The following is a 20,000-nucleotide window of genomic DNA, read 5'->3' as shown; positions in this document are numbered from 1 at the left end:
TACCTAACACCATCCCCATGTTATCTAACACCATCCCCACGCCATCACCATGTTACCCAACACCATCCCCACACCATCCCTGTTACCCAACACCATCCCCACACCATAACCATGTTACCCAACACCATCACCATTTTACCCAACACCACCCCCACACCGTCACCATGTTACCCAACACCACCCCATGCTACCCAACACCATCCACACACCATCCCAATGTTACCCAACACCATCCCCACACCCTTGCCATGTTACCCAACACCATCCCCACACATCACCATGTTGCCTAACACTATTGCCATGTTACCTAACACCATCCACACACATTGCCATGTTACCTAACACCACCCCCACACCATTGCCTGTTACCTATCACCATCCCCACACCATTGCCATGTTACCCAACACCATCCCCAAACCATTGCCGTTACCCAACACTATCCCCACACCATTGCCATGTTATCTAACACCATCCCCACACATTGCCGTTACCGAACACCATCCCCATGTTACCCAACACCATTGCCATGTTACCTAACACCATCCCCTGTTACCCAACACCATTGCCATGTTACCTAACACCATCCCCTGTTACCCAACACCACACCATCACTACATCATCATCATGTTACCCAACATCATCCCCATCCTAGAAATATTATTTACATGAGCTTCGAATGACAGACTGGGATCCATAACAACTCCAAGATCCTTAACTGTAACTGTTAGGGAAGATGTGATTGGGAGACCATTGAGGTTCATTAATTAGAGAGTGAGAACCTCGGTGTCTCTGGGCCTAATAGAAGCACCTCTGTTCTGTCAGGATTTAAGTGAGAAAGTTTCTCTGTGTATCACTCACTCTCACTCAGGATAATGCAGTTCTCCTGGGGGCTGTCGTGGACTCGGAACCCTGGAGGTCCTACACCGAGTATGTCGACCGCGTGGTGCTGGCTGGCTTCTGCAGTGCCGTGCGCTGCTCTCTACAGTACTTGGTTGAGAACACAGACCCGGCACTGTGTGTCACCCCACTGTTCGAGGTCCAGCTCACGCTCACCTCTGACATGACCTTTCACCCCTCACTTGACCTCTCCAAGAAAGACAACTTCTGCGACATTGTGGATAAGATGGTGGCTGACATTTTCAAAATGGCATCCTTCATGAGTAGGGTTGCCAAGCACAAACAGGTGGAAACTTATCAGGTGTGTGTGTGTGCGTGTGCGTGTGTGTGTGTATGATTTTTATGGTAGTCCCTGGCTAAAAAACACTAACTGAAGTCACATTTACTTACCATCTACCAAGAACCAGGAATCTTCTCTCTTCACCACGATGTACATGCATATTCATAGATACGAGCTTACTTACATGAGTTAAATATGCATATTTATATTTATTATGGCGGTTGTGATGCCCTGCAGGTGGATATAGACCAAGTGCCGGAGTTATCCGAATTAGCTCAGCTGATTCGTTGCCGTGCACGCGGGGCCGTTGCTAAGGTCAAAGAGTTCCAGAACTCCTTCATTTCCTATCGCTACCTCTGGACCGGAGACAGGGAGGAATTTATGCGGCAGTTCCTTCTCTACGGCCACGCCCTCTCCACTGAAGAAGCGGAGCTGTATGCCGATTATGAGCTGGCCAAGAACCCTCCTAAACTACACAACTTTAAAGATCAAGTACGTGTTAGAAAAATAAGCACACACAAACATCTTGTTTTTCAGCATTTTAAGTATATCGTATATGCCGCTGGAGGTCACTAGGTGCTAAGGGATCTCACGAGTCACACTCTCATACTGATAACTGGGATGTTCTGTATAACACCGAATGCTGTAAATGTTACAAAAATCACAAAACAAAATGCTCCATTGTTTGTCTTTTGTGTGCGCGTGTGTGTGTGCGTGTACGTGTATGTGTGTACATGTATGTGTGTGTGTGTGCCCGTGTGTGTGCGCATGTGCATGTGTGTGTGTGTGTGTGTGCGTGCGTGTGTGGCTGTACGTGAGCGTGTGTGTATGTGTGCATGTGCGTGTGTGCGTGTACACGTGTGTGTGTGCATGCGTGTACATGTGTGTTTGTGTGTGCACGTGTGTGTGTGTGTGCGTACATGCGTGTGCGTGTATGCGTGTGTGTGTGCCCGTGTATGCGCGCATGTGCGTGTGTGTGTGCGTGCGTGTGTGTGCGTGTACACGTGTGTGCGTGTGCGTACGTGTATGTGTGTACGTATGTGTGCGTGCATGTATGTGTGCATGCGCGTGCGTGTACGCATGTGCATGTGTGTATGTGTGCGTACACGTGTATGTGCGTGTGTATGTGTGTGTGTGTATGTGCCTATGTGTGTGTGCGTGTGTGCATGTACACGTGTTTGTGCGTGTACGTGTGCGTACGCGTGTGCGTGGGTTTGTGTGTGTGTGTAGATCAGTGAGTTCCAGAGCCTGTATGAGAAGGTGCAGGCATTGGATGACACGTGGCTATTCTGCGACTGGCTTCAGGTGGACATCAAGCCTTTCAAAATCTCCCTCATCACCATCATCAAGAGGTGGAGCTGGATGTTCACAGAACACCTGCTCAACCACGTCAACAGCAGGTGACGCGCACACTCAGGGCCCAGCTGGCTGTACAGCAGGCTAAACCATTAAAAGCCCCCTAAAAGTTCATGGGACCATCTTAGCTTATTTCCTGTCTCTCTCTCTACTTCTCTCTCTCTCTCTCTCTCTCTCTCTCTCTCTCTCTCTCTCTCTCTGTGTCTCTCTGTCTCAGTGTGCAGGACTTGGTGAGTTTCATTGAGAGCACTGAGCGAGGTTTGCGGGGGGCTGTGCGTGACGGTGATTACACTGGGCTGGTGACCATCATGCGTCACCTGATGGCAATTAGAGACAGACAGAACATCACAGAGAAACAGTTCAAACCGCTCAAATCTACCAGCGATCTGCTGAAGACCTACGGACAACAGCTACCAGAACAGGTCTACGCCCTACTGGAGGTATGCACACCTACACACACGCACATACAACCACACACACACCTACACACCTTTTTATGTCTTGTTCCACTAAACAGGCGAAAGCCGTAGTGTGGAGAAATAACTAAATCAATCGATTATAGAGCACTGTTCTCCTAACTTAAAATAGTGTCAGTGTTTTTTAATAACTACATACATACTCACATGTACTTTCACCATACTCACGTGATAAAACCATATTCTCACTTTCTCACCATACTTGCACATGTTGTCAACATTCTCTCACATGCTCTCACCATACTCTCACATGCTCTCACCATACTCTCACCTGTTCTCACTATACTCTCACCTGTTCTCACTATACGCTCACCTGTTCTCACCATACTCTCACATGCTCTCACCATACTCTCACCTGTTCTCAACAAACTCTCACCTGTTCTCACCATACTCTCACCTGTTCTCACCATACTCACATGCTCTCACCATACTCTCACATGCTCTCACCATACTCATGTGTGCTCTTGTTCAGGAGCTACCTGACAAATGGAAGAATCTAAGGAAAGTTGCCTTCACCGTAAAACACGAGGTCGCACCCCTGCAGGCCAATGAAGTTGCAGTGATTCGCAGGAAGTGTGTCCACTTCGAGGTAAGGGGTATTGTGGGTAGTGTAGTCTCTAGATTTTCTTTGGGCTTTTTTTGTTCAAGAACCACACAGTGTAAGTTGCCCTGAATGTGCTAAGTGTCCTAAATTCCACTGTCAGCTGTAAATTCTCACACTCTTTACACGCGTATTATGAGTACTGTTGTAATTTAAAAGTGTTGAGTGTGAAACTACTGTCTCTCTCTACTGGTCTCTGTATGTAGATTAAACAGCACGAGTTTCGAGAGCAGTTCTGTAAGGAGTCTCTCTTCTTCATCAGCACAGATAACCCATACAAACTCATCGATAAGGTACAGCTCTGCTGTGCCTGCTTGCATTTGAATAAAATACGTTTATGGTGCATGGCATGTGTGTCTTTGTAGTGTGGCTTGTCAGTGTTAATTAAACTGAATTCAATTTTAAGTTAATAACATATTATCTGTTTTGAATGAACCAATTAAATGATCTTAGGCACAATTTCTGTGGATCATTGTTTGCTCAGTAGTGCACAGAAACTGATGGGCTGCTTTAAATGTTTCAGTGTGTATCCTGGGTTTTCGGTTTATGTCTGCTTGTGTGTATGTGTGTGTATGTGTGTGTATGTGTGTGTGTGTGCGTGACTGTGCATATCTAGACAAACCGTGCAGTGATTCAGTTGGAGAGTGAAATGTGTGTGCTGCAGGAATCCGCAGATCTGTTTGAGGTCGGTTTCCCCGACTACAAACAGCTCCGGCAGTGCCGCTCTGATATCAGGCTAGTCAAAGCAGTCTGGGACATGGTCATATTTGTCAAGGTATTGCGTACACACCTCCGGTTTTCCATGTCACAGTAAAGGCATATTCCCTCCTCCCTCTATGACTCCTAGGAAACAAACATCACAGTGTTAGTATATTTTGACAAGGCCATTCTTTATCACAACCACTGACTTGTGTTCCATGTGCATGATGGGAAATGTAGTCCAGCATCTGGGCCTGGACTAAGACACCATGGAAGGAGATCAACGTGGAGCAGATGGATATGGAGCTCCGGAGATTTGCTAAGGTGCAGCTTTTGTGTAGATATTTATATTTGTATAGCTTTTGTATAGCGTTTGGACAGATATTACAGCTACTGTTCTGTGGCAATGGCTTTATAAAAAAAAAAAAAGTCTGAAAATATATATACTGCACCGATAAATAGATAGAAATAAAAATACATTTTGCACTGATCACAGCTTTGCGAATACAATTAGCAAAAAGATATAATTTTATTAAATGATCATTGTTGATTATATACATCTACAGCACTGTATAATTGGATAGGTGGATGGATATGCGTAAATTTCTGCATCTACCTTTCCTACAAATGATATGAAACCTATTAATTTGCACAATTCTAGCATCATAATGTCATGATTTATATATATATATATATATATATATATATATATATATATATATATATATATATATATATATATATATAGAGAGAGAGAGAGAGAGAGAGAGAGAGAGAGAGAGAGAACTAAATGGATTTTACATTATTGCAGACAGTGACTGCAAACCTCTGAGCTTCAGTCCGACACTTTCGAAGGACGGTGTACATACTTAATTAATTTATGTAGGGTAGGCAATGTCAGTTCAATTCAGAACCTGCAGAGTATGGAGATAAAGACTGTGGATAAGGGTGGTGGGAGTCAGGGCATTAGATGTGTATGTGTGTGTGTGTGTGTGTGTGTGTGTAAGTGTGTGTGTGAGTGTGTGTGTGATTGTGTGTGTGTGAGTGTGTGTGTGAGTGTCTGTGTGTGTGTGTGTGTGTGTTTGGTAGATGTAGATTTTAGTAACATTGTGTATGTGAGTGTGTGTGTGTGTATGTGTGTTTGGTACATGTAGATTTTAGTAACATTGTGTGTTTGTGTTTGGTAGATGTAGATTTTAGTAAAAGTGTGTGTGTGTGTGTGTGTGTGTGGTAGATGTAAATTTTACTAGCTGTGTATGTGTGCAGGAGATGAAGACTCTCGATAAGGAGGTCCGTGTGTGGGATGTCTACACTGGTCTGGAGTCGACTGTTAAGAACATGCTGACATCACTCAGGGCTGTGAATGAATTGCAGAACTCGGCAGTCAGAGAGAGGCACTGGAGACAGCTGGTGCGCACTACCGGGGTATTGTATCCGCCGGCAACACAACCTCCCTGCAACCCTCACACCACAGTAACATGACACAATATCACCGTGTCCCTGATAGTACAGTACACAGACGACCTTCACAATCACGATCTAGTACTAACGTTGGATTGCCACAAGCTTAACTTCACACCAAAACATGCACCTTTACAACACAAGATCTAGTTGCTGTAGAGGTCAGTGCAGAGGGTTAAACTCAGGGCTAGACTCAGATATGAACAGATTATTTTGCATATAATGCACGATATGAGTCCTTACTTTAGCCCAGTATTCTCTCTCTCTCTCTCCGTCCCTCTGTCTGTAGGTGAGCTTCATGATGGATGAGAACACCACTCTGGGTGATCTTCTGGAGCTGCAGCTCCACCGTGTGGAGGAAGAAGTGAAGAATATTGTGGACAAAGCTGTCAAAGAGTCAGCCATTGAGAAGGTGCAAACAACATGAGATAAAGACCTAAAGAGATCAAATCCCTCACACCATCCAGGACATTTAGTAAAATAACTTCAGGGCAGTAACTCACACACACACACTGTGTGTGTGTGCTTGTGCTTATTTCCGTAGGTTCTGGCCGAGATCAGTCAGACATGGTCCATGATGTCTCTGTCATATGAGACCCATCCCAGTACTGGAATCCCTCTCCTCAAAGCAGATGAGAATCTGATAGAGACACTAGAGGACAACCAGGTGGAGTTCAGATTACCATCTTAACAATCACCAGACAACCAGAAGGATAGCTTTTCCAGCAATGCGTAACAACCACTGTGTGTGTGTGTGTTTTGCAGGTACAGCTGCAGAACATCCTGATGAGTAAGCACGTTGAGTACTTCCTTGCGGAGGTGAGCGGCTGGCAGCGGCGCCTCCTGCTGGCTGACCTGGTCATGGGCGCGTGGCTGACCGTGCAGCGCACCTGGGCTCACCTGCAGGGCATCTTCACAAACTCGGAGGACATCCGCAGTCAGCTGGCCCAGGATGCCGAGCGCTTCGCTCTCATCCAGCACGACTTCCAGGTGCTGCTGGTCACGTGACTTCTGGGGATCCACCTGTACTGTAACATACAATACATCATTGCGCGGAGTGTGCAGTGTTCTCTTCTGAATCTGTGTGTGCAGTCGTAGCGTAACGTTTGCATGATTACGTCGCCCAGGTAACCTTGGGATCCTCTTATTAGAAATGTGTGGATTTATGTTTTGGTTTTTTGTGTACTACAGTATATGTACTGTGTATGTGTGTGTGTGTGTGTGTGTGTGTGTGTGTGTGTGTGTGTGTGTGTGTGTGTGTGTGTGTGTTGGTGTGGCTGTTACCAGGGGCTGATGATGACTGTTGTCCAAATGGCAAATGTGATAGAAGTCACCAACCAGCCAGGTTACCTGGAGAAACTTGAGACCTTGCAGCAAAGGTGTGTGTGTGTGTGTGTGTGTGTGTGTGTGTGTGTGTACGTGTGTTAATTTAATTTTTAAAGATTATTTAATTAATTATTTAATTAGTTAATTGGAATGCTTGCTGCTCTGATAGTTTGTGTGTGTGTGTTTGTATTTCTGTGTGTTCTGCAAACAAGTGATTATCAAGCATTAAATATTAAGCATTATATTATTAATCAGTGGTAGGTCAGTGTTTGAGGTACTTGACTAGTAAGGTTGCTGGTTCAAGCCCCACCGCTGCCAAGTTTCCAATGTTGAGCCCCTGAGCAAGACCCTTAACCCTCAATTACTCAAGTTGTGTTCAGTCATAATTGTAAGTTGATTTAAATAGAAAGCATCATGTAAATGCAATCATTTAATTAATTTATTGGAATGCTCTATGTCCTGATGGTTGATGTGTGTGTGTGTGTGTATGTGTGTGCGCGTGTGTATGTGTGTGCGCACGTGTGTGTGTGTATATGCGTGTGTGTGCGTATGTATGTATGTGTGTGTGCATGTGTGCTTGCGTGCGTGTGCGTGCATGTGCGTGCGTGTGTGTGCGCGTGTGTGTGTGCGTGCGTGTGTGTGCGCGCGTGTGTGTGTGCGCGCGCGTGTGTGTGTGTGTGCACGTGTGTGTGTGTGTCTCTCTAGGTTGTGTGTGTGTGAGAAGGCTCTGGCTGAGTATCTGGAAACAAAGCGCCTGACGTTTCCGCGCTTCTATTTTGTTTCTGGTGCTGATCTGCTGGAGATTGTTTCCAAGGGAATGCAGCCCAGACAGGTAGCCCACAATTCCTCACACTAGTACTGTGTGCAGTGTATGTCTGTTACACAGGACTTCAGAGTGTGCAGTAGCGTGTATGTCAAGATGCTAAAATGAATTTTTATGTAGACAAACACCTAATCGCTGGGATCTCCCCTACACACTAGCCACAAAAAACAACCTCCAAGATCAACTCAAATTAGGGAAGTTCTAATGGCTCAGTATCGCCACCTACTACTGGGTGTGTAAAGGTGTTTGTGTGTGTAGGTTACGCGACACCTGCTGAAACTCTTTGATAATCTGGCTGATCTGAGGTTCAGATGTGAGGAAGAAGAGGAGGGAAGGTTTGAGGTTGCCGTGGGGATGTACAGCAGAGAGCGCGAGTATGTGCATTTCTCTGAGCCCTGTGTGTGTGAGGGACAGGTAACACACTCGCACGACCTCTCTACACACTTTACACGCACTCACATGAACACTGTCATACAAACTCTTGTGCACTAAATTAAATGATACAGGAAAGAACATCTCTCTCTCTCTCTCTCCCTCCCTCTCTCTCTCTCTCTCTCTCTCTCCCTCCCTCTCTCTCTCTCTCTCTCTCTCTCCCTCCCTCTCTCTCTCTCTCTCTCTCTCTCCCTCCCTCTCCCTCTCTCTCTCTGTCTCTCTCTCTCTCTCTCTCTCTCCCTCCCTCTCTCTCTCTCTCTCTCTCTCTCTCTCCTCCCTCTCTCTCTCTCTCTCCCTCCCTCTCTCTCTCTCTCTCCCTCCCTCTCTCTCTCTCTCTCTCTCTCTCTCTCTCTCTCTCTCCCTCCCTCTCTTCTTCTCTCTCTCAGGCTGAGAGTTGGCTGGGGAGATTGGAGCTGGCCATGACCTCCACAGTAAGAAAGGAGATCTCTGAGGCAGTGGCAGCCTATGAGGACAAACCCCGGGACCAGTGGCTCTTTGACTATCCTGCACAGGTGTGTGTGTGTGTGTGTGTGTGTGTGTGTGTGCTGATGTGTATATACAGCGGTATGTATGTGGGTGTGTACAGGGGGTGTTAATTGTGTGTATGTCATTTGTCCTCTTGTATTTAGATATTGATTGCGGTATATGTGTGTGCAAGTATATATGTGTGTGTGCTTGTCTCTGTGTGTGTTTCAGGTGGCACTGACAGGTAGTCAGATCTGGTGGGCCACAGATGTTGGTATTGCCTTCCAGCGTGTGGAAGAAGGCTTTGAAACAGCCCTTAAAGACTACAATAAAAAACAGGTACTCACTTACTCCCTCCCTCACCTGATCACTCCCTCCCTCCCTCCCTCCCTCCCTCCCTCAACTGATCCCCCCCACTCACTTACTTCCTCACTCTATCACTCCATTTTACTCATTCACCCTTTCGCTCTGTCTCACACTCCATCGCTCATTCACTCCTCTCCAGGTCCCAGCCTTAACTTTACTCACTCGCATAAATGAGACCAGCTCATGGATGTAGTTGATATCTGTATTTGCTACCTGTAGCGTAGTGAACAGCAGACGGCGTGGTGACTGTCTGCCGTTGCGCGGCTGCGCTGTGCTGATTTCAGATCAGCCAGCTGAACTCTCTGATTAACATGCTCCTGGGGGAGCTGAGCCCTGGCGAGCGGCACAAAATCATGACCCTCTGTACCATCGACGTTCACGCGCGCGACGTGGTGGCCAAACTCATCGCGCAGAAGGTAAACGCCCTCTGTGGCACAGCTCTTAACAGTGGAGAGCTCCAGAACGGGATGACATGGTGGTGTCTGTTGCCTAGGTGACGAACGGGCAGGCATTCGCGTGGTTGTCCCAGTTACGGCATCGCTGGGACGAGCAGATGGAGCACTGCTACGTTAACATCTGCGACGCGCAGTTTCAGTTTTTATACGAGTACCTGGGAAACACCAACCGGCTGGTTATAACACCACTCACTGATCGGTTAGTTACACACATACACACACACACACACACATACATACACACACACACACACACACACACACACACACACACACACACACACTATAACGGGGTACCAGCATGCGTTCACACACTGACTCCTCCATGATTCTGCAGATGTTACATCACCCTGACTCAATCCCTCCATCTGACGATGAGTGGGGCCCCCTCTGGCCCTGCCGGCACCGGCAAGACAGAGACCACCAAGGACCTGGGCCGTTCGCTTGGCATTATGGTCTATGTATTCAACTGCTCTGAGCAGATGGACTACAAGGTGGGCAGCGAATAGCGCTACAGGCCTGAACGTTGAGCCTTCATCTTCTCCAGCACAGGTTTGTTGATGGTGAATAATGCTGGTGCCCCCTCTCAGTCCATAGGTAATATCTACAAGGGCCTGGCCCAGACAGGAGTGTGGGGCTGCTTCGACGAGTTCAACAGGATCTCCGTGGAGGTTTTATCTGTGGTTGCCGTGCAGGTCAAAACCATCCAAGATGCTGTTCGCAACAAGAAACACAGGTCAGACCAGCATAGCTTGGACTGTGGAATGAGGTCATTTATACATGCTTATGTGGAGTGAGGTCATTTATACATGCTTATGTGGAGTGAGGTCATTTATGCATGTTTATGTGAAGTGATGTCATTTATGCATGTTTATGTGGAGTGATGTCGTTTATACATGTTTATGTGACGTGAGGTCATATATACATGTTTATGTGATGTGAGGTCATATATACATGTTTATGTGAAGTGAGGTCATTTATACATGGTTATGTGGAATGAGATTATTTGTATGTATTTTACATGTCTGACATGAACAAGCTTTCCACCTTCATGAGACACACATGTGTTGCCAGGCACTTACCATGTGGGCTTCACGTCCTGTTCTTTTGTCCTGGTCAGGTTCCATTTCCTGGGTGAGGAGATCCAGTTGAAGCCGACCGTGGGCCTCTTCATCACTCTCAACCCTGGTTACGCCGGCAGGGCTGAACTGCCTGAGAACCTCAAGGCGCTCTTCAGGTTCCACACCATCTCCTCCATTCCTCTGGATCCAGACCCGCCTCTGCAACTGTCTGTCCTCCTGTCTCTCCTCCTGTCTCTACCTCTGTCTCTCCTCCTGTCTCTCCACCTGTCTCTAGCTCTGTCTCTAGCTCTGTCTCTACCTCTGTCTCTCCTCCTGTCTCTACGTCTGTCTCTCCTCCTGTCTCTACCTGTCTCTACCTCAGTCTCTCCTCCTGTCTCTACCTCTGTCTCTCCTCCTGTCTCTCCTCCTGTCTCTACCTCTGTCTCTCCTCCTGTCTCTATCTGTCTCTACCTCTGTCTCTCCTCCTGTCTCTACCTGTCTCTCCTCCTGTCTCTACCTCTGTCTCTCCTCCTGTCTCTCCTCCTGTCTCTCCTCCTGTCTCTATCTGTCTCTACCTCTGTCTCTCCTCCTGTCTCTACCTCTGTCTCTCCTCCTGTCTCTCTCTGTCTCTCCTCCTGTCTCTACCTCTGTCTCTCCTCCTGTCTCTACCTCTGTCTCTACCTCTGTCTCTCCTCCTGTCACTACCTCTTGTCTCTACCTCTGTCTCTCCTCCTGTCTCTCCTCCTATCTCTCCTCTGTCTCTACCTATGTCTCTCCTCCTGTCTCTCCTCCTGTCTCTACCTCTGTCTCTACCTCTGTCTCTCCTCCTGTCACTACCTCTTGTCTCTACCTCTGTCTCTCCTCCTGTCTCTCCTCCTATCTCTACCTCTGTCTCTACCTCTGTCTCTCCTCCTGTCACTACCTCTTGTCTCTACCTCTGTCTCTCCTCTGTCTCTCCTCCTGTGTTTGTCCATTCTTCTGTCTCAGAATCTATAGCTCCATCTGTCTCTCTCTTTTCCTCAGTGCAGTGGTTTGTATTTCCACCCCTGCATTGTTGACGTAAGGTAGTGGAATTAATATCAAATCAATTGTGTTCTTTTTGTGCGCGTGTGTGGTGTGTGTGCGGACGCGTGTGTGTGGTGTGTGTGTGTGAATCAGGCCGTGTGCCATGGTGATTCCTGACTTCGGGCTGATCTGTGAGATCATGCTGGTGGCGGAGGGCTTCCTGGAGGCGCGCATGCTGGCACGCAAGTTCATCAGCCTGTACACACTTTGCAGAGGACTGCTGTCCCAGCAGGTGCGCACACACACACACACACACACACACACACACACACACACACACACACACACACCACGTACGCACACACACATACACACACTCATCTTGATTGGCTTTGATTTTACAGGATCACTATGACTGGGGTCTGCGGGCAATAAAGTCAGTCTTGGTTGTTGCTGGGTCACTGAAAAGGGAGGATCGGAGCAACCCAGAGGAGCAGGTGCTCATGGGAACTGAGTTTCCAGCGCTTTCTCAATTGAGTCGTGCAGCCGTGACAGACTTGTGATAACGTCTCTGTGGCGCGTCACTAAGGTCCTGATGAGAGCCCTGCGGGACTTCAACCTGCCCAAGCTGGTCACGAGGGACGTGCCGATCTTTCTGGGCCTGATCAGTGAACTCTTCCCCCTGCTGGAGGCCGCACGCACGTGCGGGGCACGTCTGGAGCAGCACGTGCGCTGGGCCATCAGCGAGCTGCATCTGCAGCCCGAGGAGAACTTCATGCTCAAGGTCGACCTGCTTTTCCTCTCCACTCGCGAATACCGCGATCACAAATGCACGCAGGTGCGGGCGGCGGAACTGAACACACAGCCAAACCCGGTCCGGTCCGGTCACGCCCACTGACCGAGCTGTTCTTCTCATCACCTTTCCACTTCATTGGCTGATTAAATTGGTGATTGTGTCTTTGGATTTTTCACTCTGTTTTAGTTTTAGACAATTCCCACCAATCTGGCAAGTCTCCTCTGTCACATGACAACTGCCCCCACCCCCGTGCTACCCCTTTGTGGATAAGACCCCCGTGTTGCTGCTCTGTCGGCAGGTGACCCAGTTGGAGGAGCTGTTGGCTGTGAGACACTCCGTCTTCGTGGTTGGCGCGGCTGGAACAGGCAAGACCCAGGTAGGGACAAACTGCTGAGAGTCCAGGGCCAATCTGGCCCGAGCTGGCCCAACCTGGGCCGACCTGGGCCAACCTGTGTCAAGCTGGGCCAACCTGGGCCAGCTCAGACCAGCTCGGACCAGCTCGGACCAGGCCAGGTGTGGACGGGGTTGCCCAGTGATCGTGGCTCTGAACGGTTCCATTCGGTTTTGGTCAGATTTTGAAGACGCTGCACAGGGCGTATGCAGGAATGAAGCTGAAAGCCATGTGGAGTGACATCAACCCCAAAGCTGTGACGACCGATGAGCTGTTCGGCTTCCTGCACCCTGCCACACGAGAATGGAAAGATGGTGTGTGTGTGTGTGTGTGTGTGTGTGTGTGTGTGTTTTCTTGGATGTATGAGCATATACATATACAACTTCTTTACATTGCTGTTTTTTGTGTACATGGGTGTTCAACAGGTGTGTGTGTGTGTGTGTGTGTGTGTGTGTGTGTATGTGTGCAACTTTGTAGGTCTTCTCTCTTCAACCATGAGAGAGTTGTCTGCTCTGTCCCACGATGGTCCAAAGTGGATTGTACTGGATGGTGACATCGACCCAAAATGGATAGAATCTCTCAACACAGTGATGGACGATAACAAGGTCAGCTGGTAGATCTGACGTGTAACCTGCATTGTTTTACAAGTATACACCTCTGTTTACGTACTACTAATTATTATACAAATAATAAACTTGTAAACAAGGATTACGTAGTGGTTAACAAAAGTTTACACCAGGATAAAATGAAATTGAAAAATTAAGATAAGGCAATACAATAAAATTAGTTCAAATTTTATTTTCTGTTTAAAATGTATTCAAAGAACAACAAAACACGAAGTAAAATGAATTAAGAGAAAAATAAAAGATGACTTCAAAGTTAAATTGAAGAGGTGGGTTTCGCCGTTTCTCTTCAGTGGGTCTAGACGGTCCTCAGGTCTCAGGGTGTTGTGTAAGTCGCTTTGGATAAAAGCATCAGGTAAATGCGTTGAAGCCCGGAACATGAGCACGGAACTGATGTAGATCTGAGAGGTACAGTGGGATCAGACCATGGAGGCATGTGAACGTCATTAAACGGAATCCTAGAAGTAGAAGTCTAGAGGAGGAGTTTTAGTGGTGGAGATCTAGAGGTGGAGATCTTGTGGTGGAGTTCTTTGCTAGAAAGACAAGTGTTAAAATAGTCCAGACAAGTTGAGATAAAAGATTGTTGAGTTTTTTGAGAGAAAGTTGCAGATGTATTCCTGAGGTGAATGAATGTAATTTTGAATTTTTGTAATTTTGTAATTTTGAATTTTGAATGAATTGTAACTTTTATGTTTCTTAAAGTTCACAGTATTTATATTAGTATGTTCTTGTGCATATGTGGGTGCATATGTATGTGTGTGTGTGTGTGTGTGTGTGTGTGTGTAAGGTGCTGGCAAGTAATGAGGACATTTTTCTGGTGTGTGTGTGTATGTGTGTATGTGCGTGCGCATTTGCATGTGTGTATGCCTGTGTGTGTGTATACCTCTTTGCATGTGTATATACCTGTGTGTGTGTGTGTGTGTGTGTGTGTGTGTACATGTGTGTACATAAGGTGCTGACCCTGGCTAGTAACGAGCGTATCTCCCTGACGCCCTCCATGCGGCTGTTGTTTGAGATCAGCCACCTCAAGGCCGCCACCCCAGCAACTGTATCTAGGGCAGGCATACTCTACGTCAACCCCCAGGACCTGGGATGGAGCTCGTGAGTGACAGGCGTGAACCGGTGATCTCTGCCTAAAGAAAGCACATTCAAGCACATTCAAGCAGTGCAGCTTATACTCCTCACACTCAGTGCCTGTACACGTGTGTCCCAGACACTCAGTAAATCCTCTTTTGTATTTCAGGTATGTAACGAGTTGGATTGACACTCGCCAGGCCCAATCAGAACGTGCGAATCTGTCCATCCTGTTTGATAAGTACGTGCCCTACTGTTTAGAGCAAGTCCGGTGCAACCTAAAGACCATCACACCTATTCCTGAGATGAGCATGGTGCAGGTGTGCATGGTGCACACACACACACACACACACACACACACACACACACACACACCCACACACCCACACACCCCTATACCTAAAACCCTTATACGCTGCCGTGTGTGTGTGTGTGGGGTAGACTCTGTGTTGCCTGCTGGACTGTCTGCTGACAGAGGACAACACTCCAGCAGACTCGCCTCGTGAGCTCTATGAGATGTACTTCGTGTTCGCCTGTGTCTGGGCTTTCGGTGGCGCTCTCTTCCAAGACCATGTGAGTCTTCTGGTAGTGAATTTCCTTCAAATCACCATACGTTCCATTCATCTCTCTCTCTCTCTCTCTCTCTCTCTCTCTCTCTTCCTTTCCATCTCTTTCTCCATCTTGCTCTCTCAGCTGAAAGACTATCGTGCTGCGTTCAGTCGCTGGTGGGCCAAAGAGATGCGCACAGTGAAGTTCCCCTCCCATGGCACTGTGTTCGACTACTACATCCACCCCAACACCAAGAAGTTCACGCCGTGGACGGAACTCACACCCGCCTTTGAGCTGGAGACGGATGTCCCGTTGCAGGTCCGCTCACATCCAAGCCCGTGTGTACACATACTCACGCATACACATGCAAACAAGGAGCTGTGCTCACTCTAAAATAGTGAAAGGAATGGGAAAGTGAATCGGATTCCAACTGAAGATTGCAGGGGACTGCATGTGAACGTATGTCTGTGTTTGCACACAGATGGTCCTCGTGCACTCAGCTGAAACAGCCTGCTTGGCGTACCTGGTGGAGGTGCTCGTGCAGAAGGGCAAGGCGGTGATGTTGGTGGGTGGAGCGGGCGTAGGGAAGAGCATGCTGATGTGGGACACCATCTCCAAACACAGGGACCAGGTCATGGTGGCCAAGGTGCCCTTCAACTACTACACCACCTCAGCCATGCTACAGCGTGAGTGGAGACACACACACACACAAACACACGGACCTGACACAGTCAGAGGTAGCAAGGGAAGATGGTTTTGAGCAGTGAGTGAGTAAGTGAGTAGCTCTTCCTGTGGGTCACATGTCTTCTCAGTGCTGACCCCTGCGTCTGGGCCAGTACTGGGACCTGGCCTGACCATCTCTCTCTCTGCAAAGGGTCAGACTGGAAGAGGTTCACGTATTGGAGATCTTCTTGATTTTGATGACTTTCACAAATGTATTCCCACATTTTGAACAACATAAGATGACAAAAAAAGCCACCACCCTCTGGTAAAATGGTTAAAAACAAAAACAATACAGATTCCTATCATTTATAATTATGTATTATAACGGATTCTGAATTCATGATCCTGTGCTCTGTTATGTGAAGTGCTGTGGTGGAGAATGTCCAAAAGACTGATTTGACTGAAAACAGTACATTAGTGAAAATTGTCATTAAAATAATTTAACTCTCATAATTTGATGTAATCAATAGTATAAGGAGCAACATGACAATATTCCCGATAGGATCAGTTGTAGGAGTGTCAGCAGGTCAGCTTCACAGCTGAAACATCTAACACACACTTCTTTTGAACTTGGTTTTCACCAGCTCCTGGACTAGTCCTGCCTTCTGTGTTCTGAGTTTTGTTTTCTGCATTCTGAGTTCTGTGTTCTGCGTTCGCCGGCAGGTGTTCTGGAAAAGCCGCTGGAGAAGAAGGCAGGACGCAACTTTGCTCCTCCTGGAACCAAGAAGCTCATCTACTTCATAGATGATCTGAACATGCCAGAGGTGGACGCCTATGGGACAGTCCAGCCACACACACTCATCAGACAACACCTCGACTACTCCCACTGGTGTGTGTGTACACTTTTATAGTTAAGACATATAAAGGTAAGTATGGGGAATAAAACTTGTGAGTAAATATTTGGTAAATAACACCCCAGTGGGATGTGTGTGTGTGTTTATCAGGTATGACCGGCAGAGGCTGGTCCTGAAGGACATTCATAACTGTCAGTATGTTACCTGCATGAACCCAACAGCTGGAAGCTTCTCTGTAAACCCTCGGCTGCAGGTAACCTTTAGCAAACCCTCAGCCACCCCTTGCAACTCCCACCCCATTATTTAATTCAGTTCAGTTCGAGGTGCATTTTTGTCATGGCAAAGGAAGAAAGAGTAGGAAGGTACTGAAGAACATTAAATCTGTTTCTCTCCACTCTCTCTCTCTCTCTCTCTCTCTCTCTCTCTCTCCCCCTCCCTCCCTCAGAGGCATTTCTCTGTGTTTGCCGTGAACTTCCCGCGTTCGGAGGCCCTCAGTACCATCTACAGCAGTATCCTGGGCGCTCACTTCCAGCAGGGTGGCTACAGTTACGGAGTGAGCCGTGCGGCTGACCCCCTCGTCCAGGCCGCCATCTGCCTGCACCAGAAGATGACGCAGAACTTCCTGCCCACCGCCGTGCGCTTCCACTACCTGTTCAACCTGAGGGACATCTCCAACGTCTTCCAGGTGAGAGGCCACACCGGGCCTCGGTGCCAGGTCAGAGTTCACGCGCATGTGGACACACGCCGGTTCAGTTGTGTGTTGACCCTCTATGTGTATGGTCAGTGGAACCTAGGGAGAATTCTGGCTTTGTAAGAAAACATCCCTTAAACAGTGTGTGTGTATTGTGTGTGTGTGTTTCTGTGTGTATATGGTGAATGTGCGTGTGTTCTGTGAATTTTCATGTGTGTATTCATGCGTGTACTTTGAACGTGTGTGTGTGTACAGGGGATTCTCTTTGCCTCGCCTGAGAGTGTACGATACCCCATAGACCTGGTGCACCTTTGGATTCATGAATCCTCTCGCGTGTACTCTGATAAACTGATGGAGGAGAAGGATGTCGAGCTCTTCACCAAGATTCTACTGGACACCGGCAAGAGATACTTGGAGGTGAGGCACTCACACACTCCCGTCTCTGCTCCGAACCAGGAAGCGAGACCTGGTGGTCATCTGGGGGATGTACGTTCACAGTGCATGTGTGTTATTATGCGGTACTGTGGTTGTATTGTATATGACTGTCTCTCTCTCTCTCTCTCTCTCTCTCTCTCTCTCTCTCTCTCTCTCTCTCAGGGAATAGACGAGTCGATCTTCATTCACCACCCCCTGGTCTACTCCCACTTTGCTCACGGCATGGGGGAGCCGCGCTACGCCCGCGTCAGCGACTGGGAGAAGCTCCAGAAGACCCTGAGTGAGGCGCTGGAGCTCTACAACGAGATGCATGCCAGCATGAACCTGGTGCTGTTTGAGGAGGCCATGCAGCACGTGTGAGGCCTTCATCTGCCCATCCCTCCGTTCAACCGTCCCTCCATCCCTCCCTCATTCCGTTAGTTCAGTACTCCGTACTGAACTACATTCAGTACTCCGTGTTCAACACTTCCTCATTCCATTAGTTCATACATGCATTTGTTTATTTGTTTATCCATTATTCTATTTATCCATACATCCATGTATTTATCTGTTCATCCATCTATCCACATCAATGGTAATTTGGTCATCCATCCATCCATCCATCCATCCATCCATCCATCCATCCATCCATTCATCCATCCATCCAACCGTTTCCTATCCATTAAATTACCGCAGTATTGTATTAGATTTGTTGTGCTTTGGCTGTTGTGTGTGTGTGTGTGTGTGTGTGTGTGTGTGTGCGCGTGCAGTTGCAGGATCAGCCGAGTCCTGGAGGCTCCGGTGGGTAATGCCCTGCTGGTGGGGGTGGGGGGCAGTGGCAAACAGAGCCTGTGCCGTCTGGCTGCGTTCCTCAGCATGCTGGAGGTGTTCCAGATCACACTCCGCAAAGGCTACGAGATCAACGACCTGCGGGTAACACACTCACCCACCCACACACACACACACACACACACACACACACACACACACACACACACCCATACACACACACACACACACACACACACACCCATACACACACACACACACACACACACACACACACACACACACACCCATACACACACACACACACACACACCCATACACACACACACACACACACACACACACACACCCACCCATACACACACACACACACACACACCCATACACACACACACACACACACACACACACACACACACACACACACCCATACACACACACACACACACACCCATACACACACACACACACACACACACACACACCCATACACACACACACACACACACACACACAGTCACTCACACACACCCACCCATACACACACACACACACACACACACACACACACACACACACCCATACACACACACACACACACACACACACACACACACACAGTCACTCACACTCTCAAACACAAGGCCGAGCTATTGTCCAGATCCTAAGTAAACCTGTCTGTCTCTCCCTCCCTCTCTCTGTCTCTCCATGTAGAGTGATATAGGTGCTCTGTACATAAAGGTGGGGGTGAAGAACATTGGAACAGTCTTCCTGCACACGGACGCTCAGATCCCCGACGAGCGATTCCTCGTGCTGATCAACGACATGCTAGCGTCCGGTACCACTGCCCACATGCATCATACTAACGACACACTAGCGTCCGGTACCACTGAACACATACATCATACTAACGACACGCTAGCGTCCGGTACCACTGCCCACATACATCATACTAACGACACGTTAGCGTCCGGTACCACTGCCCACATACATCATACTAACGACAAGCTAGTGTCCGGTACCACTGCCCACATACATCATACTAATGACACATTAGCGTCCGGTACCACTGCCCACATACATCATACTAACGACACGTTAGCGTCCGGTACCACTGCCCACATACATCATACTAACGACAAGCTAGTGTCCGGTACCACTGCCCACATACATCATACTAACGACACGTTAGCGTCCGGTTCCACTGCCCACATACATCATACTAATGACACGTTAGCGTCCGGTACCACTGCCCACATACATCATACTAACGACATGCTAGCGTCCGGTCCTACTGCCCACATACATCATACTAACGACACGCTAGCGTCCGGTACCACTGAACACATACATCATACTAACGACATGTTAGCGTCCGGTAGCACTGCCCACATACATCATACTAACGACATGTTAGCGTCCGGTACCACTGCCCACATACATCATACTAAC

The 20,000-nt window shown here is 48.0% G+C and overlaps 3 protein-coding genes across 3 annotated transcripts in view; all 3 read left to right on the top strand.

The window, feature by feature from the left end:
- The window catches only part of LOC145653708 (dynein beta chain, ciliary-like), a 4,224-nt gene extending 1,642 nt beyond the window's left edge, over positions 1-2,582 (top strand). The window contains exons 4-6 of the mRNA XM_081707474.1: positions 870-1,199; positions 1,416-1,670; positions 2,409-2,582. Of these exons, the coding sequence (XP_081563600.1) occupies positions 870-1,199; positions 1,416-1,670; positions 2,409-2,582 (759 nt within the window). The remainder of the gene's footprint in view (positions 1-869; positions 1,200-1,415; positions 1,671-2,408) is intronic.
- A 260-nt stretch (positions 2,583-2,842) lies between these two features.
- Positions 2,843-18,140, top strand: LOC145653707 (dynein axonemal heavy chain 11-like). The gene is made up of 35 exons (XM_081707467.1): positions 2,843-2,974; positions 3,483-3,599; positions 3,818-3,904; positions 4,228-4,386; positions 4,551-4,634; positions 5,577-5,735; positions 6,061-6,183; positions 6,316-6,438; positions 6,537-6,761; positions 7,059-7,150; positions 7,803-7,929; positions 8,179-8,334; positions 8,739-8,864; positions 9,049-9,156; positions 9,468-9,599; positions 9,677-9,837; positions 9,976-10,132; positions 10,229-10,374; positions 10,759-10,875; positions 11,858-11,996; positions 12,109-12,201; positions 12,294-12,488; positions 12,799-12,876; positions 13,073-13,205; positions 13,369-13,496; positions 14,467-14,615; positions 14,758-14,908; positions 15,030-15,161; positions 15,282-15,455; positions 15,619-15,823; positions 16,524-16,689; positions 16,805-16,907; positions 17,100-17,339; positions 17,601-17,762; positions 17,943-18,140. Exons 1-35 carry the CDS (start codon positions 2,843-2,845, stop codon positions 18,138-18,140), a joined length of 4,977 nt encoding a protein of 1,658 aa, XP_081563593.1.
- Positions 18,141-18,269: 129 nt separating this feature from the next.
- The window catches only part of LOC145656937 (dynein axonemal heavy chain 11-like), a 15,335-nt gene continuing 13,604 nt past the window's right edge, over positions 18,270-20,000 (top strand). Inside the window, exons 1-2 of the mRNA XM_081710299.1 lie at positions 18,270-18,692; positions 19,263-19,386. Coding sequence (XP_081566425.1) covers positions 18,270-18,692; positions 19,263-19,386 — 547 coding nt within the window. The remainder of the gene's footprint in view (positions 18,693-19,262; positions 19,387-20,000) is intronic.

Source organism: Electrophorus electricus, chromosome 3 (assembly GCF_041902795.1).
Source record: "Electrophorus electricus isolate QZ-2024a chromosome 3, ASM4190279v1, whole genome shotgun sequence".
Taxonomy (NCBI): Eukaryota; Metazoa; Chordata; class Actinopteri; order Gymnotiformes; family Gymnotidae; genus Electrophorus; species Electrophorus electricus.
The sequence above is the reverse complement of the archived record's forward strand: the minus strand, read 5'-3'. Positions and strand labels throughout refer to the sequence as shown.